The following is a 20,743-nucleotide window of genomic DNA, read 5'->3' as shown; positions in this document are numbered from 1 at the left end:
CCAGTAACCCCTCCCTGAGCATACTTCCCCTCTCCACCCCCTCCTGTAACCTCTCCCTGAGCATACTCCCCCTCCACCCCTCCTGTAACCCCTCCCTGAGCATAATCCCCCTACACCCCCTCCTGTAACCCCTCCCTGAGCATACTGCCCCTCCACCCCCTCCTGTAACCCCTCCCTGAGCATACTCCCCCTCCACCCCTCCTGTAACCCCTCCCTGAGCATACTCCCCCTCCACCCCCTCTTGTAACCCCTTCCTGAGCATACTCCCCCTCCACCCCCTCCTGTAACCCCTCCCTGAGCATACTCCCCCTCCACCCCCTTCTGTAACCCCTCCCTGAGCATACTCCCCCTCCACCCCCTCCTGTAACCCCTCCCTGAGCATACTCCCCCTCCACCCCCTCCTGTAACCCCTCCCTGAGCATACTCCCCCTCCTGTAACCCCTCCCTGAGCATACTCCCCCTCCACTGCCTCCTGTAACTCCTCCCTGAGCATACTCCCCCTCCACCCCCTTCTGTAACCCCTCCCTGAGCATACTCCCCTGTCAGCCCCTCCAGTAACCCCTCCCTGAGCATACTCCCCTGTCAGCCCCTCCAGTAACCCCTCCCTGAGCATACTCCCCCTCCACCCCCTTCTGTAACCCCTCCCTGAGCATGCTCCCCCTCCAACCCTTCTGTAACCTCTCCCTGAGCATACTCCCCCTCGACCCCCATCTGAAACCCCTCCCTGAGCATACTCCCCCTCCATTAGGGGTCTATTTCCTTCTGCTGTCATGTGTTTATTGTCCATTCATGTACTGTGTACTGTTCTTACTTACTCTTATTCTTGTCACAGCTTTATTTGGCAGAAAGCCAAGACCAGACTGGTCATATGGTTGGGGACTCACACCTGCATGGTACCCCACGGGTTCATCTGTGAGTGAAGACTCATGGATATTGCAGTGTGTGCTTTATATCGTGTCTGCATATTGTGTATATGGGTTATAACATTTAGTTATATCTGGTTAATAAAGCTGCGGTCATTTCTTGTTATTTGGAAGGTTCTACAGTGGTATAGGCCACAGCCAGGTGGGTGGGTGGTGGAGGTCCGGGAGTGTCAGGGCTGGTTACCTGGATGCATACACCTTATGTACTCGCTCATCTCTAGTGACGATGCATCAGCTTATCTTAATATGAAGTGTCCAACCATTTATGTTCCCACCACTTGGTATCTCTCTCTTCCTTTGTTGCACAGCTGAAGGTCCAGAAGAGTTAAGTGCTGGACTCTCTTCCTTCTGTCGCACCTGCACCCTCACACCACACTACCTTCCTTTTTAAAGTGCAGTGCCAGTATGTCCACGGGTGGGTACTACCACTCCTGGCCACCGTGACAAGGTTACCCCTAAACACCAGAGCCCACCAGCTGTTGCAACACCAATATCAAGCAACCTGAGCCACAGCCATGCTAAATGTTATACTAAAAGTATAATGTATAGACATGTAGTTCATCACCTGAGATTCCTATAAACATGGTCACGTATAGCCTTCTTTATATCATTATTCCTCAGGCTGTATATAATGGGGTTGATGAGAGGGGTGAATACAGTATACAGCAGGGACACAACCTTACTGATGGTCGGGGACTTTCCTCTTGTTGGTAAAACATAAACGCCAAACAGAGTCCCAAAAAACATGGAGACCACAATGAGGTGGGAGCTGCAGGTGGAGAAGGCTCTCTGTCTGCCGCTACTGGACGGGATCCTCAAGATGGCGGCAATAATTCTGACATATGAGAATACAATTATTATTATGGGGATGAAAACTATTGGAACGCCTAGTAAAGAACCTTCTAGCCGAAAATTGCCGGTATCAGAACAGGACAGTTCTAGCATAGGATCAAAGTCACAGAAGAAATGGTCAATGATGTTCGGCCCACAAAAGTTTAGTCTCAGCATTGTTATCATAAAGAATGACATAAGGCAAAAAGCCGCCAACCAGGAGGTGAGGGCCAGTATGACACAGTATGTCCAGGTCATGATGGAGGAGTATCGGAGGGGGTTACAGATGGCCACATATCGGTCATAGGACATCACCGTCAGGAGGAAACACTCAACACTTTCTGAGGCAACAAAGAAATAGTACTGAGTCATGCAGGCGATAAAAGTAATGGATCCTCTATAATGGAGAATAATCTGGAGCATGTTGGGGACAATATCTGTGGACAACGTGATGTCATTGATGGAGAGCTGTGAGATGAAGAAGTACATGGGGGTGTGGAGGTTCCTGCTGGTGGACACCAGGACGATGATCAGGAGATTCATAACAATAGTAAAGCCGTAAATCACAATCAGCAGAGAGAACATTAGAAGTCTTATATTCTGACCCACCTGAAATCCTAAGAGGATGAACTCTGTGACCGCCGTCATATTGGTCTTCTCCAGGGGTGTACTTACAATGGAGGCGGCCCATGTGGTGGCCCTGGAGAGAGAAGCTCCAGTCCAGGCTGACCTTGTCCTCATTGTAGTCGTTGGGGGGATCTGCCCGGGGATGAGGTCTTCACAAGGCTACAATGTCAGCAAGAGGTTGATGGCCATAATATGGGGGCACCAGGACCTCCTGTTCAGTCCTCTCTGGTTGAAGTTAGATAACGGCTAGGAGATAGAAAAAAAGGCTCAAGGTTAATTCCTTAATCAGAGCAGGGAGAGAGGCTGGAACCAGTGATCTGGGCTGGAATTGGTCATCTGGGCTGAAACTAGTCATCTGGGTTGGAACCAGTCATCTGGGCCAAAACCAGTCATCTGGCCCGGAACCAGTCATGACTCTCTACCTGTCAATCCTGCCCACAGAGCGAGCTGACTGGCAGACAGCAATTACTGGTTTGGGCCCAGATGACTGGTTTGGGCCCAGATGACTAGTCACAGCTATCCCTCTGCAGCAAGTGCCAGAAGGAAACAACGTGTTCTCCTATATACCCTCTAGGAGGAAGGCAAACACAGAGAAAGCCATGGCAGCTCCATTAGGATCGGCTAACAGTGTTATAGGCGTTATACTTGTCATTTTAAAGGGAAAAAAAATAAAATAAAATTATGGGATATGTTAATTTTGAGTTAATGTTGAGAGAGCTCGAACAGAGATGTGATCCCTGAGCAGAACGCATATGTTATCGTACAGGTGTGTCCACCCTTAACTTTCCTTTAGTTTAAGAGGTATTCTCATCTGAGCCTGTTACTTATGGGCCTGGGTCTCCTTAGATTTGGGACTCAATAGCTGCACAGTCAGTCCTCTGTAGGCAGAGCTCCAGTCTGCTGATCGCTTTTAGGTTCAGCACTCAGAACTGATCGACAGCTCCATATAGAATGACTGAAGCGCTGACCATGGTTGTCTCTCGATATTCTCATTACCAGTCACACATCAATCACTGGTGTTCACACAAAGACACATTGGAGCTTAGTGACAAATAATGATGTATCTGTACTCACATATAAAACATAATACTGACATATAATACTAACATCTGTCGTACAGAGGAAAATGGGTATCCTTTTGGCTCCGCAGTTTGTTCTCAGAATCTCTGTCCTGTTCAGCCTTGTATCCTGTGCTTTAGTCTCAGAATCTCCGTCCTGTTCAGCCTTGTGTTCTGTGCTTCAGTCTCAGAATCTCCGTCCTGTTCAGCCTTGTATCCTGTGCTTAATTCTCAGAATCTCCGTCTTGTTCAACCTTGTATCCTGTGCTTTAGTCTCAGAATCTCCGTCCTGTTCAGCCTTGTGATCTGTGCTTTAGTCTCAGAATCTCCGTCCTGTTCAGCCTTGTATCCTGTGCTTTAGTCTCAGAATCTCCATCCTGTTCAGCCTTGTATCCTGTGCTTCATTCTCAGAATCTCCGTCCTGTTCAGCCTTGTATCCTGTGCTTCATTCTCAGAATCTCCATCCTGTTCAGCCTTGTATCCTGTGCTTTATTCTCAGAATCTCCGTCCTGTTCAGCCTTGTATCCTGTGCTTTATTCTCAGAATCTCCGTCCTGTTCAGCCTTGTATCCTGTGCTTTATTCTCAGAATCTCCGTCCTGTTCAGCCTTGTATCCTGTGCTTTATTCTCAGAATCTCCGTCCTGTTCAGCCTTGTATCCTGTGCTTCATTCTCAGAATCTCCGTCCTGTTCAGCCTTGTATCCTGTGCTTTAGTCTCAGAATCTCCGTCCTGTTCAGCCTTGTGTTCTGTGCTTCATTCTCAGAATCTCCGTCCTGTTCAGCCTTGTATCCTGTGCTTTATTCTCAGAATCTCCGTCCTGTTCAGCCTTGTATCCTGTGCTTTAGTCTCAGAATCTCCGTCCTGTTCAGCCTTGTGTTCTGTGCTTTATTCTCAGAATCTCCATCCTGTTCAGCCTTGTATCCTGTGCTTTAGTCTCAGAATCTCCATCCTGTTCAGCCTTGTATCCTGTGCTTCATTCTCAGAATCTCCATCCTGTTCAGCCTTGTATCCTGTGCTTCATTCTCAGAATCTCCGTCCTGTTCAGCCTTGTATCCTGTGCTTTATTCTCAGAATCTCCGTCCTGTTCAGCCTTGTATCCTGTGCTTTATTCTCAGAATCTCCGTCCTGTTCAGCCTTGTGTCCTGTGCTTTATTCTCAGAATCTCCGTCCTGTTCAGCCTTGTATCCTGTGCTTTAGTCTCAGAATCTCCGTCCTGTTCAGCCTTGTATCCTGTGCTTTAGTCTCAGAATCTCCGTCCTGTTCAGCCTTGTGTTCTGTGCTTCATTCTCAGAATCTCCATCCTGTTCAGCCTTGTATCCTGTGCTTCATTCTCAGAATCTCCGTCCTGTTCAGCCTTGTATCCTGTGCTTCATTCTCAGAATCTCCGTCCTGTTCAGCCTTGTATCCTGTGCTTCATTCTCAGAATCTCCGTCCTGTTCAGCCTTGTATCCTGTGCTTTATTCTCAGAATCTCCGTCCTGTTCAGCCTTGTATCCTGTGCTTTATTCTCAGAATCTCCGTCCTGTTCAGCCTTGTGTCCTGTGCTTTATTCTCAGAATCTCCGTCCTGTTCAGCCTTGTATCCTGTGCTTTAGTCTCAGAATCTCCGTCCTGTTCAGCCTTGTATCCTGTGCTTTAGTCTCAGAATCTCCGTCCTGTTCAGCCTTGTGTTCTGTGCTTCATTCTCAGAATCTCCATCCTGTTCAGCCTTGTATCCTGTGCTTCATTCTCAGAATCTCCGTCCTGTTCAGCCCTGTGTCCTGTGCTTTATTCTCAGAATCTCCGTCCTGTTCAGCCTTGTATCCTGTGCTTTATTCTCAGAATCTCCATCCTGTTCAGCCTTGTGTTCTGTGCTTTATTCTCAGAATCTCCATCCTGTTCAGCCTTGTGTTCTGTGCTTTAGTCTCAGAATCTCCGTCCTGTTCAACCTAGAAGCTTCAGACACATAAAGGTGCCCTATCCTGCTATAGACCAGAACAGCCCACATATATACATCCTGTATATACTGAGAAGCTTCATCATAACCAGCTCTGTGGAAATCTCTGTCCCCTGTGTAGATATTATGTGTCTATTCCTATGTGATAATGTTCTCCATAGAGCTGCTCATCACTTAGGACCAATGACATCACTTCTCAGAAAGTTCTAGGAATAAAAGTGCAACTTTCTGATTATAAGAGATCAGTGAGTGTCCTCCACCTGCTGTAGGTTCTGTGCAGAAAGGAAATGGCAGCTCATGGTGAGATGTCAGTGGCCTATAGGAGTGGTAGTCCGGGCACAACAAGAACTAGGCATGGACCGTTACTCCATCAGAAAATACAGACAGGAAAGATGACAGAGTAGGACCAGGTCCCCCTTTGGGGGGGGGGGGGGGAGCCCTTCATTCTGGGTTTCTCAGGATTGGCTGCATGTTAGGTTTGTCTCTTGATTTCTAGTTGTCTCCTAGATCTTTACTATGGAGACTGAACAATGGACAATAAAGGTCCAAGGGATCTCCATCCTATGCCGCAAGTATGACACAAAAGAGATGTACTGTATGTGTCGAAAGGTTTTAGGCTATGAGTAGTGTCCCAGTACAGGTGTGCCACTACGTCTTGACTGAATTATTGTGTGTCTGCCCAAAGGAAAGTGCTGGCCAAAAGCTCCACATTGACTGGCGGGGAAAAAAAAGCTTTGCTCACCCAGCCACCCATGCTGGCGTTTCCTGACTACACCCAGCCGTTTAAGTTATACACCAATGCCAGCTGCCAAGGTCTGGGAGCCATTCTGTCACAGGTAGAAGATAACAAAGAGCCAGTCATCGGGTTTGCGAGTAGAGTAGAGTAGTCTGGGAGCCTCCGTGAAACCAAGAACAAACAGAATTACAGCACCTTTAACTCCTGGCTCTGGCGGCCTCGTCTTTCCCCGTATTTGCGAATAACAATCCTCAACGCACATGAAGCTTGCTAGGTTAGGAGCTTTGGAACAGAGATAGACCTTCCGATTGGTGAACTATACTTTCACCTTCAAGTACCACAGTGGTAAGGTCAACACCAATGCTGACATGTTGTGCCGCCTGCCTATATGGGCAAAACAATCCTGTGAAGATCAGTGGGATGAAATAGAGATGCCTCCCTTTTACAACTAGTTCACCCACCAGAGTGTTGTTTCTGCCACAAAGACTGAAGAAGGTCCTAAGATGGATCTTCTCCAGGACTCATACTGGTGGAAGACCCTCCAAGGGGAAAGTTCTTTCCTTGGTGAGCTCCAGGACTACCTGCTCACGGGCAAAACCCCCCTCAGACTATGTAGGGTCTACCCTGATATCGACCTGCATTGTCTCTGGCATCAGAGAAAACGCTTGTTCCTGCAATGGGGCCTGTTACTCAGGAACACTCAAGACCTAGTCTCTCTGGTGAGCGGATCCAGCAGATCCTTACTCCCAAGCAGATTGCCAAGCTTATCCTTGATGCCTATCATGACCAATCTGGCCACTTCAGGGTGCACTAGACCGAGGCGACCATCAGAAGGAGATTCTATTAAGTCGGGATGCGAGCCAAGTGCCAGAACTTCCCAGCATGCAATCTAGTAAAGTTTGGGAGGAAAGATGCCATGCACCACTACACCCCATCCGCACTTCCAGACTGCAAAAGCTTGTGACCCTGGATGATGTGAAACTGGCTCCTACACGTTCTGGTTACACCTATACCCTAACCATGGTGGGCTACTACAGTTAGAGGACCGTTGTAATACCGGTCAAGGACCTTGCAGCTAAGACCCCGGCAATGATGTTCTATCACCATTACATGAAGCACTAGAAGCCTTTCTCTCAGATCAAGGCCAGGCATTCGAGTCCCAGTTATTCCAGGAGTTGTGTCGGTTCCACAAATGCAAGAAACAGAGGACTACAGCGTAACACCCACAAGGGAACGGCCTCTGCAAAAAAATTATTCAGGTCATTATCAATATGCTCAGGACCGCAGCTGTTTCCAAATGGGTGGAATGGCCTGAACTTCTCAAGGAAATAGTTGGAAGATCCAGATTCCAGATGCCCTTAACCCACTACCTGAATTTGACTGGGTAAGGGAGCACAAGCAGAGCTTCCACGAAGGATAGGAAATTGTGTAAAACAAAATGGAGGAGGCTCATAGAAGGCAGGAGGAGGAGTACAGCCAACGGCCACTTAGGGTTAGGGACAAAGTCTGGCACAAAAAAATAAAATTACTAACCGGTAATTTCTTTTCTTTGAGCCTATGATGGCATCCCTGGAGAGGACCACCTCCTCCCATTGGAAAACAGGACCACTGGACCTTTAACCCCTTAAAGGGGTAGTGCGGCGCTCAGAAATTATTCACAGAATAACACACATTACAAAGTTATACAACTTTGTAATGTATGTTATGTCTGTGAATCGCCCCGTTCCCCGTGTCCCACCACCCCCACCCGTGTACCCGGAAGTGTGGTGCGTTATACATTACCTGATCCGTGTCGAGGGCTGTCCGCCATCTTGTGCCAAACGTCATCTTCGGACGGACGGCCAAGTCGCTGCCGCCCGCCCCCCCTCCGCTGCGTCATCAGCTGCTCAGCCGCTATTGGCTGAGCACAGTTATGCTCAGCCAATCGCGGCTGAGCATCGGATGACGCTGCAGAGGGTGGCCGGCATTCGGAACAGTCGGAGCTGTTCGCCGGCCTCCCGAAGAAGGCGTCACTCGCTGAAGATCGGAGACGGGTGTCGGCACGTGACAGGTGAGTATAGCGCACCACACTTCCGGGTACACGGGTGGGGGTGGTGGGACACGGGGAAGGGGGCCATTCACAGACATAACATACATTACAAAGTTGTATAACTTTGTAATGTGTGTTAGTCTGTGAATAATTCTTTACCGCCGCACTACCCCTTTAAGGACGGGGCCTGAAATGGCCTTAAGGACAGAGACAAATTTTATGAATATGACCTGTGTCACTTTATTTATTAATAACTTCGGGATGCTTTTACCTATCCAGCCGATTCTGAGATTGTTTTCTCGTGACATATTGTACTTTACATTTCTGGTAAATTGGAGTCGATACTCATAACGAATCTTTATGAAAAAAAACAAAATAACGTGAAAAATTGTGAAAAAATGCATTTTTCCAACTTTAAAACTTTTCTGCTTATACAGAAAATGGTTATGCCACATAAATTATATATTAAATAGCATTAGCAACATGTCTACTTTATGTTGGCGGCATTTATTGAACTATATTTCATTTTTTTTAGACAATAGAAAGCTTAAAACATTAGCAGCAATTTTCCAAATTTTCTGCAAAATTTCAAAATCAGATATTTTTAGGGACCTGTTCGGGTTTAAAGTGTATTTGAGGGGCCTGTATGTTAGAAAGCCCCACAAAGCACCCCATTTCAGAAACTGCACCCCCAAAACTCTGCAAAAGCACATCCAGAAAGTTTTTTAACCCTTTAGGGAAGTCACAGAAATAAAAGCTAAGTGTGTAAGAAATTTAAAATTTTAAATTTTCTGTGCAGAGATTTTATTGTAATCCAATATTTTTCATAATTATAAACCTATTACCAGAGAAATGCACCCCAATACTGATTGCTCCGTTTCTGCAGTTTATAGAAATACCCCATATGTGGCCCTATTGCGCTATTTGACGCAACCACAAGCCTCAGATACAAAGGAGTGCCTAGTGAATTTCAATGGCTCCGTTATTTTTGGTCATTTTTGACCGTACCACTTCAGGTTGGCAGAGTCTCTGGGGTGCCAAAATACTGGAAACCCCCCACAAGTGACCCCATTCTGGAAACTACACCCCTCAAGGAATGTAACAAGGGGTGCGGTGAGCATCTGGACCCCACAGGTGCTTCACAGATTTTCAGAACAATGTGGCGTGAAAAAAGAAAAAAAAAATTTACACTGAAACGTTGTTCTAGCCTTCAATTTTTTATTTTCACAAAGGGATACAAGGAAAAAAACACAAAAATGTGTAGCGCAGTTTCTCCCGAGTACGGAAATACCCCACATGTGGACATAAAGTGCTAAGCGGGCGCAGGACAAGTGTCCAAAGGGAAGGAGCGCCAATTGGCTTTTGGAAGCTGGATTTCACTGGAATGGATTTCAAGGGTCATGTCGCATTTACAGAGCCCTCGTGCTGCCAAGACACTGGAAACCCCCCACAAGTGACCCCATTCTGGAAACTACACCCCTCAAGGAATCTAACAAGGGGCACAGTGAGCATATGGACCCCACTGGGGACGGGCACAAATGTGGAACAATGTGACGTGAAAGTAAAAAAATTCATTTTTTCACTTTCACGGCACAAATAAGCCTGTTATCAAGGGGTCCATATCCTCACTGCACCCCTTGTTAGGTTCCTTGAGGGGTGTAGTTTCCAGAATGGGGTCACTTGTGGGGGGTTCCAGTGTTTTGGCAGCACAAGGGCTCTGTAAATGCGACATGGCCCATGAAATTCATTCCAGTGAAATCCAGCTTCCAAAATCCAAATGGCGCTCCTTCCCTTCGGAGGCTTGCCCTGCACCCACATGGCGCTTTATGTCCACATGTGGGGTATTTACGGACTCGGGGGAAATTGCTCTATACATTTTGTGTGTTTTTTTCTCTTTTAACCCCTTGTGAAAATGAAAAATTCAAGGCTAAACCAACATTATAGTGTAAAAAAATGTAATATTTCATTTTCACGCCACATTGTTCCACATTTGTGCCCGTCACCAGTGGGGTCCACATACTCACTACACCCCTTGTTAGATTCCTTGAGGGGTGTAGTTTCCATAATGGGGTCACTTGTGGGGGGGTTTCACTGCTTTGGCAACACAGGGAGTTTTTAAATGCAACATGGCCCTCGAAATCCATTGTACCCAAATCCAGCCCCAAAAAGCTAAATGGCGCTCCTTCCCTTCAGAGGCCTGTCTTGTGGCCGAATAGCGCCTTAAGTCCACATGTGGGGTATTTCCGTATTCGGGGGAAATTTCTCTACATGTTTTGTTCTGTTTCTTTTCTCTTTACCCCTTGTGCAAATGAGAAATGTCAAGACTAGATCAATGATGTTGTTTAAAAATAAAAAAAATTAAACTTAAACATTGGCCTAGCTGTGAATTTTTCATTTTCACAAGGGTTTAAAAGAGAAAAAAAAACACAAAACGTGTAGAGCAGTTTGTCCCGAGTACGGAAATACCCCACATGTGGACATAGAGCGCCATGCGGCCGCAAGACGAGCCTCTAAAGGGAAGGAGCGCTATTTGGCTTTTGGATGCTGGATTTGGCTGAAATGGATTTCAAAGGCCATGTTGCATTTGCAGAGACCCTATGCTACCAGGACAGTGGTAAACCCCCACAAGTGATCCCATTCTGGAAACTACACCCCTCATGGAATCTAACAAGGGGGGCAGTGAGCATATGGACCCCACTGGTGATGGGCACAAATAGGGAACAATGTGACGTGAAAGTGAAAAATTTCCTTTTTTTAATTTTCACAGCACAAATGTGCCCGTCATCAAGCGGTCCATATCCTCACTGCACCCCTTATTAGATTCCTTGAGGGGTGCAGTTTCCAGAATGGGGTCACTTTTGGGGGGCCTCCACTGTCTTGGCAACACAGGGCCTTTGTAAATGCGACATGGCATTCACCATCCATTCTAGCCAAATGGAGCTTCCTCCCTGCTGAGGCTAACCTGCACCCACATGGCGCTTTATGTCAACATGTGGGGTATTTTCATACTTGGGGGAAGTTGCGCTACACATTTAGTGTTTTTTCTTATCTTTTAACCCCTTGTGAAAACGAAAAAATAAAGACTAGATCAATAATTTAGTGTAATTTTTTTTTTTTTTTTTTACACTAAATGTTGGTCTAGACTTTCCACATTTCCACAAGGGGTTAAAAGAGAAAATAAACACATAACTGTGTAGGGTAATTTCCCCTACGAAAATACCCCACATGTGGGCATAATGTGACATATGGGCACAGGGCAAGCCACCAGAGGGACAGAGCGCCATTCAGAGGCTGGAATGGAGGATGGAGGCCATGTCACATTTACAAAGCTCCTGTGCTGCCAGGACAGTAGAAACCCCCCACAAGTGACCCCATTTTGGAAACTACACCCCATAAGGAATCTAAAAAGGGGTGTAGCCCCACTGGTGACGGGCACATATGTAGAACATGTGCTGTGAAGATGAAAAATACAATTTTTTTCATTTTCACGGCATAAATGTGGCCGTCACCAGGGGGCCATATCCCCACTGCCCCCCTTGTTAGATTCCTTATGGGGTGTAGTTTCCAGAATGGGGTCACTTGTGGGGGGTTTCTACTGTCCTGGCCGCACAGAGGCTTTGTAATTGCATCATGGCATCCTCTAATGGGAATGGCGGCCATACCTACTTAGCTGGGGAAAAGGGACAATTCTAATTTATTTGGGGGTATTAGGCCAATTATTAGTTTATAAGGTTGGAAATGACAGGTGTCCATCAAATTCAACCTGTGTTGATCCAGAGGAAGGCAAAAACCCTTGTAAGGCAGACGACAGTAGCCTCATCACAGGGGAAAAATTCCTTCCCGACTCCATATTGGCGATCAGAATAATCCCCGGATCAACGTGACCCCTGAAATAGGAATAAGGGACAGAATTTAGATAATGTAGAACCCCAGTGACGTGTGGTGCGCCTTGGAGCGATCCAGTATGCAGAGGCCGGGGTGATCAGGACAGGTGTCACACTGGTAAATGGTGTCCTTCCTGATCCCCCTGTTACACCACACTCTGCACTTCTTCTGGGGTCTCCCGTTCTCCAGTGTGGGGGACTTCACCTGGAAAATGTTGTCCCTGTACGATACGGGGTCCTTCATATCCAGAAGCGCTGGGGCCCGCTCCATGGCTGCCGAATATCAGGGCTTTGATCACTGCTCCGGGAATTCAAGGAATTTCCCCGGGTGGCCGGCATATCGGTACAGCACAAAAGCGTTGTAAATCGCTGTCTGTACCAGATACACGGCCACCTTTTTATACCACGTTCTGGTTTTTCTCGTGGCGTTATATGGCTTGAGGACTTGATCTGAGAGATCAACTCCTCCCATATACTGATTGTACTCTAGAACACAATCAGGTTTGTTCACCACATTTGTGGTACCACGTACAGTGACAGGGGTGACGCTATTCCTGTGAATTGTGGTCAAAATAAGGACATCACGTTTGTCCTTATATTTGACCAACAACATATTGTCACAGGAATAGGCCTCGCTCTCCCCCCTTGGCATTACTTGTCTAACAGGGTGACTTGGGAGGCCTCTTTCATTTTTTCGGATCGTGCCGCAAGCTACAGTAGCTCGGGCAGCGAGGGACCGAAACAGGGGGATGCTGGTATAAAAGTTATCCCCGTATCGGTGGTGGTGACCTTTATCCAGCAGTGGGAAGATCAGTTCCCACCAACTCCGAGGATGGGGGGGCATTCTGGGGGCTGGATTTGGGTGTCCCTACCCTCATATACTCTAAATCTGTAAGTGTACCCTGAGGTACTCTCACAGAGTTTGTAGAATTTCACGCCATACCGCAATCTTTTATTGGAAAGGTACTGGCGGAAATGGAGTCTTCCTTTGAAGCTCAGGAGGGACTCATCTACTGAGATGTATTTCTCTGGGATATACATCTCAGTAAATTTGGCTGAGAAGTGCTCTATGACCGGCCGTACTTTGTACAGTCGGTCATACGAGGGGGTCATCTCCCGGGGGGCACCTTGCATTGTCATTGTAATGCAAGAATTTTAGGAGGGCTTCGAATCGAAACCGTCCCATGGCCATACTGTAAAGTGGGGTATTATATATAATATCCCCACTCCAGTAATGCCGAATTGTGGGTTTTATTACTAGGCCCATGTGCAGCAGGAGCCCCCAAAATGTTGTCATTTCGGCTGCATCAGTAGGGGTCCACGCCATGGGCCTAGCAAAAGAAGAGGAGGGGTTCTGGGCCAGGAATTGGTGCGCGTACAAGTTTGTTTGCGCCACCATCAAATTTACAAAGTCATCAGAGAAATAGAGCTTGAAAAAGTCTATTTCTCTGAGACCTGTGGGGTTCATTTGGATTCCCGCCGTTACCATAAAGCCAGGAATCCGGGGCTGATAATTTTGGGGTCCAGATGGGGTCACCTATCTGGGGGGCGGGGGCAGGATGGGGTCACCTGTCTGGGGGGCAGGGGGCGGGATGGGATGACGTGTCTGGGGGGCGGGGGGTGGGTTGGGAGGACTTGTCTGGGGAGCAGGGGGCGGGATGGGGTCACCTGTCTGGGGGGCAGGGGGCGGGATGGGATGACGTGTCTGGCGGGCAGCCCGAGGCATCCTCCTTGGACGCCTAGGTGGAAAGTCATCATCACTGGATGATGATGATAATGACAATGAGGATGAATGGAGGAAAGAAGGATCCCCCATTCATCCTCACTGGCCGTTTCAGTGTCGGAGGCAATTAGCGCGTATGCCTCCTCCACCGAAAACACTCTCTGGGACATTATTTGGGGATTGGTGTATGGGGGGTATGTAAATGTAATGTAGTGTAGTGGTGTAGTGTAAAAATTTATTTCAAGTAGTGTAATGTGTAATGTGGGGTAGTGTAGTGTAATGTAGTGTTTTATACGTGTTTTTCACAGTAAGGGGGGGGGGGAACCTAAGCCAAAAAAGGAGTTGCTGATAAATGTCGCACTTATGTGCGGTACTTATCAGCAGGAAGTGGCGGTAGGATATAGAAAAAAAAAGGAAGGGGGGGGGGGTGGGGGGGGGGAAGGGGGAAAAAAAAAATCTATGCCAAAAAAGAGGAGTTGCTGATCAGCGGCGCACATGCGTGCGATGCTGATCAGCACTCAGTGGAAGGGCGCAAAAAAAAAAAAGCTACTTCTTTACCCCAAAGCCACTGATTAGTGTATTATATACACTAGTCAGCCGCTAGGGGGCAGTACAAGTACCTGGACGAAGATCTACGAAGAAAAACGACGAAAACCGACGGGAGACGAGCAGAGACGAGGAAAGACGACGGAGAACGACGTGGGACGCCGCGGGACCGCAGATCTTTCCAGTGCCGGGATCCGGTGAGTATGGTGCTCACACACCACACACACCTTCTCTGCACACCTCAGCTAACTGACTGAGGTGTGCAGAGAAAAGTAATGATATTTATTTTTACTTAGCTATTGGCCGGCTGGGCTTGGCCGGCCAATAGCTGCGATCTGGGGGGTGGCACCATGGCCCCCTTCACTATACACAATGATGGTGATTGGTGCTGTCTCGGACAGCACCAATCACCATTGATTTCCGAGGCCGGAAAATCGCTGTAGTTGGCTGATTTGAATAAATCAGCCAATTACAGCGATCGTCAGCACGGGGGGTGTAATCCACCCCCCGTGCCGACCAGCAACGATGGTCTGCTGTGTATTACAGCAGTCATCGTTACCGGATTGCCGTGTGTTTACACACAGCGATCCGGTAAACATCGGGTGTAAGTGTACGCCAGTTTGCGTTAAGTACCACGCTGCGGGGGCGTACACTTACGCCCGATGTTGTTAAGGGGTTAAAAGAAGCACACTGCCCCACTCACGCCAGTCTGTCAGCAAGAACCTGGGAGCGAAGGCTTAAAAAAAAACACACATGTAGAAAGAACACATGGCAGTAGTGTCATACGTGTCCACTATTAAGTAAACTATATGTGTACTATATAAAAGAAATCCTTTCTTTCCTCTATATATCTATCTATATACATATGTACATATATTTAACAATATCATTATATACATAATCTCTTTTTGGGTGGGTTATAGGCGGGGGTGCCGTCTCAAAGAAAAGAAATGACCGGTTAGTAATTTTGTGTTTTCTCTTCTCGCCCTATGACGGCACCCCTGGAGAGTAGACTAGGGATAACCGCCTGGTGGGGGGGACCAGTGCCTATAGGACTCTACGGCCAAATCTGAGGTCCTCTGAAGGAGAAAGTTGTAATCTATAATGTTTAAAGAACGTATGTGGGGTACTCCAGGTAGATGCTCTACATATCTCCTCTATAGATACTGAAGCCCTCTCTGCTCATGAAGTAGCTGTCAGGGCCACGGGATACAAAGAGACAAAGGACAAGTGGGCCTTATGGCTAACACCCCCCACACTGTACCTACCTACTTGCAGTGCTGGACCTAACTGACCGTCCGCAATGGGGCACCAGTCCCTGCACTCAAATAGGTGCAAAACACAGACAAGACACAGTACAGGCGAACAAGGTACAATGAGAGAAGACAAGGCAAAGTCACACAGAAGGACAGGACCAAGAAGGCAGCAAGGAATGGAGAACCAAACCAATGGAGGACGAAAGCCAGAGATGCAACAAGGTAAACGGAGAAACAAAAGCCAGAGATAGAAGCAGGATGAACTAAGGACTAAGCAAGGAACACTGAGGACTAAGCGAGGCACAGAACCAAAAGACAAAGACTGACAAGAAACAACCAAAGGGATAAGGAAACCAGGCATACAGACTATAAGACAAAGGCTGGATCTAGCTGACAGAGAAGCTGCACAAAACTATCAAGAGCTCAGAGTGAAGGGAGAGACCGAGCTATAAGGGGACAGAAGTCCCGGACTCCAAGCTGATAGGCTGAGCAGGAGAAACACACAAGAGAAACACAAAAAGCCAGAGGTGAGGAGACCTGTCACTCAGAACACAGCAGAGACAATTAGTGAGAGACCACAGCAAGGAAAGTGCAGGGAGAACTGAGGAAACATGGACCGGATCACAGAAGACATAGGCAAAGAACAGAACAAAACCAGGCACGGACTTAATGCCAAAAGCGCAGTCTTTGGCGCAGAGGTCGGATCTTCACCGCAGAGGGTGGCACTGATGACTTTGCAGGCACGATTTTTTTTTTTTTTAACTAGAGGTGAAAATATACCATAGGGTACATCATATCAGAAAACATCCCGATCTACACTATTTCCCATAAAGAAGAGGTAAACAATCTTAGCATGAAAACCAAGGAAAGATAACTTACAGATCATCAGCATAATAGTCTCACAGGGCATAAGTCCCTAAGGACATAAAGACAAGGTGCTGCGGCATCACAGGGCAATCTAGATCAAGAGTCAGGTAGGTCCTGGATGGAGACCAACGTTCGCGGTGACTGGCACCACGTGTCCCATATTTTGTTAAATTTAGTGGGGCACTTTCTATGTTTATAAATCACCCGTTCATAGGCTAAGGTAGAATTAACTAACAAAATCCATAACTCAGTGGTGGGGGGGTCTTCTATCTATCCACCGGAGTGCAATCGCCTTTCAAGCGAGAAACAGTGTCTCTCTCAAAAAGATTACCCTGTGATGGGTCCACACCTCCAAATAAACAGACAGTAGGGTCTAAAGGCACCTGCATAGGGCACATATCCGTGAGTGTCAATACCACCTCCTGCCATGACCGTAGACGGGGGCAGTCCCATATCCTATGCCAAAAACCTACAGGGGTGTGATGACACGAGGGGGTTGAAATCCTGCCCATCCTGTGTAGGCGCACTGGTGTTAGATAGCTCTGATGCAGTATATACAACTGTGTGAGCCTATTATTTATAGAGGGTGACACATGGGTATGAGATTCCAGCATAACTTCATACGTTTCGTCAGACAGAACTGGGATATGTTCCCTCTATCTATCCACCGCTGGGAGCAGAGTATTAGCGGCCTTGTGGTGAATAAGATGTGAGTATAGCAGTGAGATCAACCCCCCAGAACCTTGTGACCTTATAATCCCAATTAATGGATACGCAGAAATAGATGACTCTCCCTCCCTGAACTGCGTCTGAAGTACATGGGGTAGCTGCAGGTATCTATAGAAGCATGAGTTGGGTACAGCCCAGGCCTCCTTTAGAACAGCAAAAGTAACCACAGCCCCATTTCTAAACACATCAGCCGGACACACAAGCTCCCTATCCCTCCAGTAGTGAGCATGGTGGAATGTAAATAGGTGCGAGAGTTCACTGTTATCCCACAGCGGGGTTTCTTCAGGGGTATCTGTAAAAGACACAATATCTCCAGCCGCCACCCACACCTGCCATGCCACCTTCATAACGGGTAACAGTTTCCGACTAGGTATCACCTCAGCATGTAATACCGACCAAACAGAGGAGAAACCGGAGTAATCTAGGACGTGTCTTTCAGACAGTAGTTGGGCATCAGGCGAGACCCAGGGCACCATGTTCCCGGGCTTAATAGCCTATCAGGGGAACAGGGGTACGCAGAGCACGTACCTGATATAAAAGTAGCCGGGCAGCCCGCGTTTTTTCAGTGTGCCAGCAGCACGGGAGTAGTTGGTACAGTCGTCCATGGCTTCCGCCGATGAAGAACTGAGGGCAGCGCTCCAGGCGCGTACCGCTTCGGAGGGTGAGGGCTGGCTGAGCAGGTTTCTTGCTGAGCTCAGCCCCCCTCCGGTTAGCATCCAGCAGCGAGGTGTGTCGGAGCGGCGGTCCGCTCGGCGATCCCGTGCTCCGGCCCACCTTAGTCCCAGCCCCCAACTTTCGGTGGCGGCGCGATCACGTGGTAAGTCACCTGATGCAGCTTCCATCTTGCAGTCAGCAGCACCGGCTCTTCCCGCTCCCACACAGGTAGCTGCGTTAGCCCTTTTACGGGGGCCTTGGGTGCGGGAGGGATCAAGGATCCGGAGGTGTTATCACCTTTGCAGACTATTCTGGGTAGGTTGTCCGCTCCGGCTTCTTCTGTTGAGAGCACCCTGCAAGAAATTAATGTCAAATCATCTCTTTTGCTGGCAGGATTGCATAAAGATTCCTTCTTCTGCGGAATTAGTCCTTTAGGCACTCACCTGGATCCTGCAACAAAAGAGAAGATTTGGGATAATCAGTATGTTGATATCTGGTCCCTAATATCGGTAGATCAGCATACCGCCGATAAGGAAAGACGCCCCTTTGTAAACGATAATACGAGGTTCAGGGCCGTATTTGGCACTAGGCACCCATGGTCCCTGCCGGCACCTGCAGGGAACAAAAAAAAATGTTATTACAAAAAAAAAAATTCTCCCCTGCCGCCGTAGGCACCGGACCACGGGTGCCTAGACCACCGCCCCGGGGGGGTTCCGGGGTTAGGCAGCTTCCGGTGAGCTTCCGGCGGGCACACACTGCCTCTATCACAGGCCGGAAGCTCACAGCTGTAGCCCTGCAGTCTTTCTCTCCCGCTCGGCAGCGACGCACGGGACGTCATCGCGCCGAACAGAAGAGAAGTTCGTGCACCGCGGGGCTGCAGCTGTGAGCTTCCGGCCTGTGATAGAGGCAGTGTGTGCCCGCCGGAAGAACCGGAAGCTGCCTAACCCCCGAACCCGGCCTACCTCACCCGCCTCTGCTCCCCGGCCGCTCCCTCTTCCCCAGCCTCTCCCCCAGCCTCTCCCCCAGCATCACCCCCAGCCTCTCCCCCAGCACCCCCCAGCCTCTCCCCCTGCACGCCCCAGCCTCTCCCCCTGCACCCCTCCAGCCTCTCAACCTGCACCCCCCAGCCTCTCAACCTGCACCCCTCCAGCCTCTCCCCCAGCCCCCCAGCCTCTCCCTCTGCACCCCCCCAGCCCTTCCCCCAGCACCCCCCCTTCCTCTCCCCCAGCACCCCCCCAGCCTCTCCCTCTGCACCCCCCCAGCCTTACCCTCTGCACCCCCCCAGCCTGTCCTCCTGCACCCCTCCAGCCTCTCTCCCTGCCCCCCAGCTTCTCCCCCTGCCTGTCACCCCATCTTCTCCCCCTGCCCCCATCGGCTCCTTCTCCTGTCCCCACTGCTGCTCCCCCTGCCACCCCAGCTTCTTCCTTGCCCCCCAGCTGCTCTCCCTTCCCCCCAGCTTCTCACCCTTCCTATCACCCCATCTTCTCCTGCCCCCTTCTCCTCTGCCTGTCCCCCCTTCTGCTCCCCCTGCCACCCATCTTCTCCCCCTGCCACCCCAGCTGCCCCATCTTCTCCCAGCCACCCTAGCTGCTTCCTCTGCCTCCCCAGACTCTCCACCTGCCCCGGCCACCCCTAGCTGCTCCCCCTCACCCCAGCTGCCCCCCTGCAGATGAGTTGTGGTTGAAAAAGTCTTCATGATGCTGCGCCAGATGTAGAAGAAAGCAAAAAAGTAAGCGACAGCAAATCGGAGAAGGCGTCACGTGTGAGTCATAAGTAACTGCACTGTAATCACTTCTATCGTGTGCAGAGCCTGTGTAACATTGGGTCAGTGTATTGTTTGCGGTAGTGTACTGACACAGCCCCGGGGTCACTACAGTACACTAGCGCAAACTTTTAAACTAGGACCCAACTACAAGAGCTGCAGGCACTACAACTCCCAGCATATCCTGAGGGCTGCAGACTGTCAGTACATGCTGGGAGTTGTAGTGCCTGCAGCTGTTGTAGTTGGGTCCTATACACTGGATGCTTTGTGGGAGATCAGAATACATAGATCTGTGGGGGCTCAGTGTAGGGAAGTGACCCCAGAATATCACTAATAGGGGACAGAACAAATACATCTCCCCCTATCCCTATTAGTGATGTTCTGGGGTCACTTCCCTGCACTGAGCCCCCACAGATCTATGTATTCTGATCTCCCACAAAGCATCCAGTGTATGATGCACCTAGGACCCAACTACAACAGCTGCAGGCACTACAACTCCCAGCATGTACTCACAGTCTGCAGCCCTCAGAGTATGCTGGGAGTTGTAGTACAGTGTAGACAGATGTATTGCTGGACCTTCAGGGCTGATGTCACCCACAGATTGCAGCCACCAGGAGCCTCTGCACACACTGATTTATTATAGGGTTGTCCTCTCAGAGACTACAACTCCCAGCATACCCTGAGAGCTGTATAAATAGAGGGGTTTTTGAGAGGTTTAGTTCGACTGAAAAAGGGATTTGTCACAGATACAGATGAATCCAGGAAAGGACGGGGTCAACGTGTCGTGCCTCACTGGTTATATATTGGTGGGCCCCAAGGATCATTTCCTCTGGTGGGCCCCAGGTACCCCAGTCCGACACTGGACAGGTCCCCAAACTAAGACGTCCCCGGCCTCCTTCCTTCCTCCATCATGTCTGATTGATGAGAATATCAGGCATCAAGCAGAGCAGCACAGAAGTGCCAGGGTATATACCATGCATGTAACCAGCCAGTGCCGGGGTGGGGGGGCGCCTCAGCATGCAAAGTTCCTAGGGCAGCATGAACTCTAAATACAGGTCTGACGAGGTTCACGGATAGGAAGCCTTGAGTAGCTAAGACTATGAATAACTGGATTCAGGCTTTCTTAGTCCTAGGTTGTGTTATGGGCCAGAAACATCCCGAGTTCTGTTCGGATTTGTTTGTGT

At 48.9% G+C, this 20,743-nt stretch overlaps 1 protein-coding gene across 1 annotated transcript; it reads right to left on the bottom strand.

The window, feature by feature from the left end:
* Nucleotides 1-1,484: 1,484 nt before the first annotated feature.
* Nucleotides 1,485-2,495, bottom strand: LOC138771168 (olfactory receptor 5P64-like). Its single transcript, XM_069950702.1, has one exon. It carries the CDS (start codon nt 2,493-2,495, stop codon nt 1,485-1,487), a length of 1,011 nt encoding a protein of 336 aa, XP_069806803.1.
* Between the last annotated feature and the right edge of the window lie 18,248 nt (nt 2,496-20,743).

The sequence above is a fragment of the Dendropsophus ebraccatus genome, chromosome 1 (genome assembly GCF_027789765.1).
Source record: "Dendropsophus ebraccatus isolate aDenEbr1 chromosome 1, aDenEbr1.pat, whole genome shotgun sequence".
Classification (NCBI taxonomy): domain Eukaryota; kingdom Metazoa; phylum Chordata; class Amphibia; order Anura; family Hylidae; genus Dendropsophus; species Dendropsophus ebraccatus.
This window is presented reverse-complemented; position numbering and strand designations above follow the sequence as displayed.

Coding starts and splice junctions, on each gene's coding strand:
- LOC138771168 (XM_069950702.1), bottom strand. CDS start 2,495: ATGAGGACAAGGTCAGCCTGGACTGGAGCTTCTCTCTCCAGGGCCACC.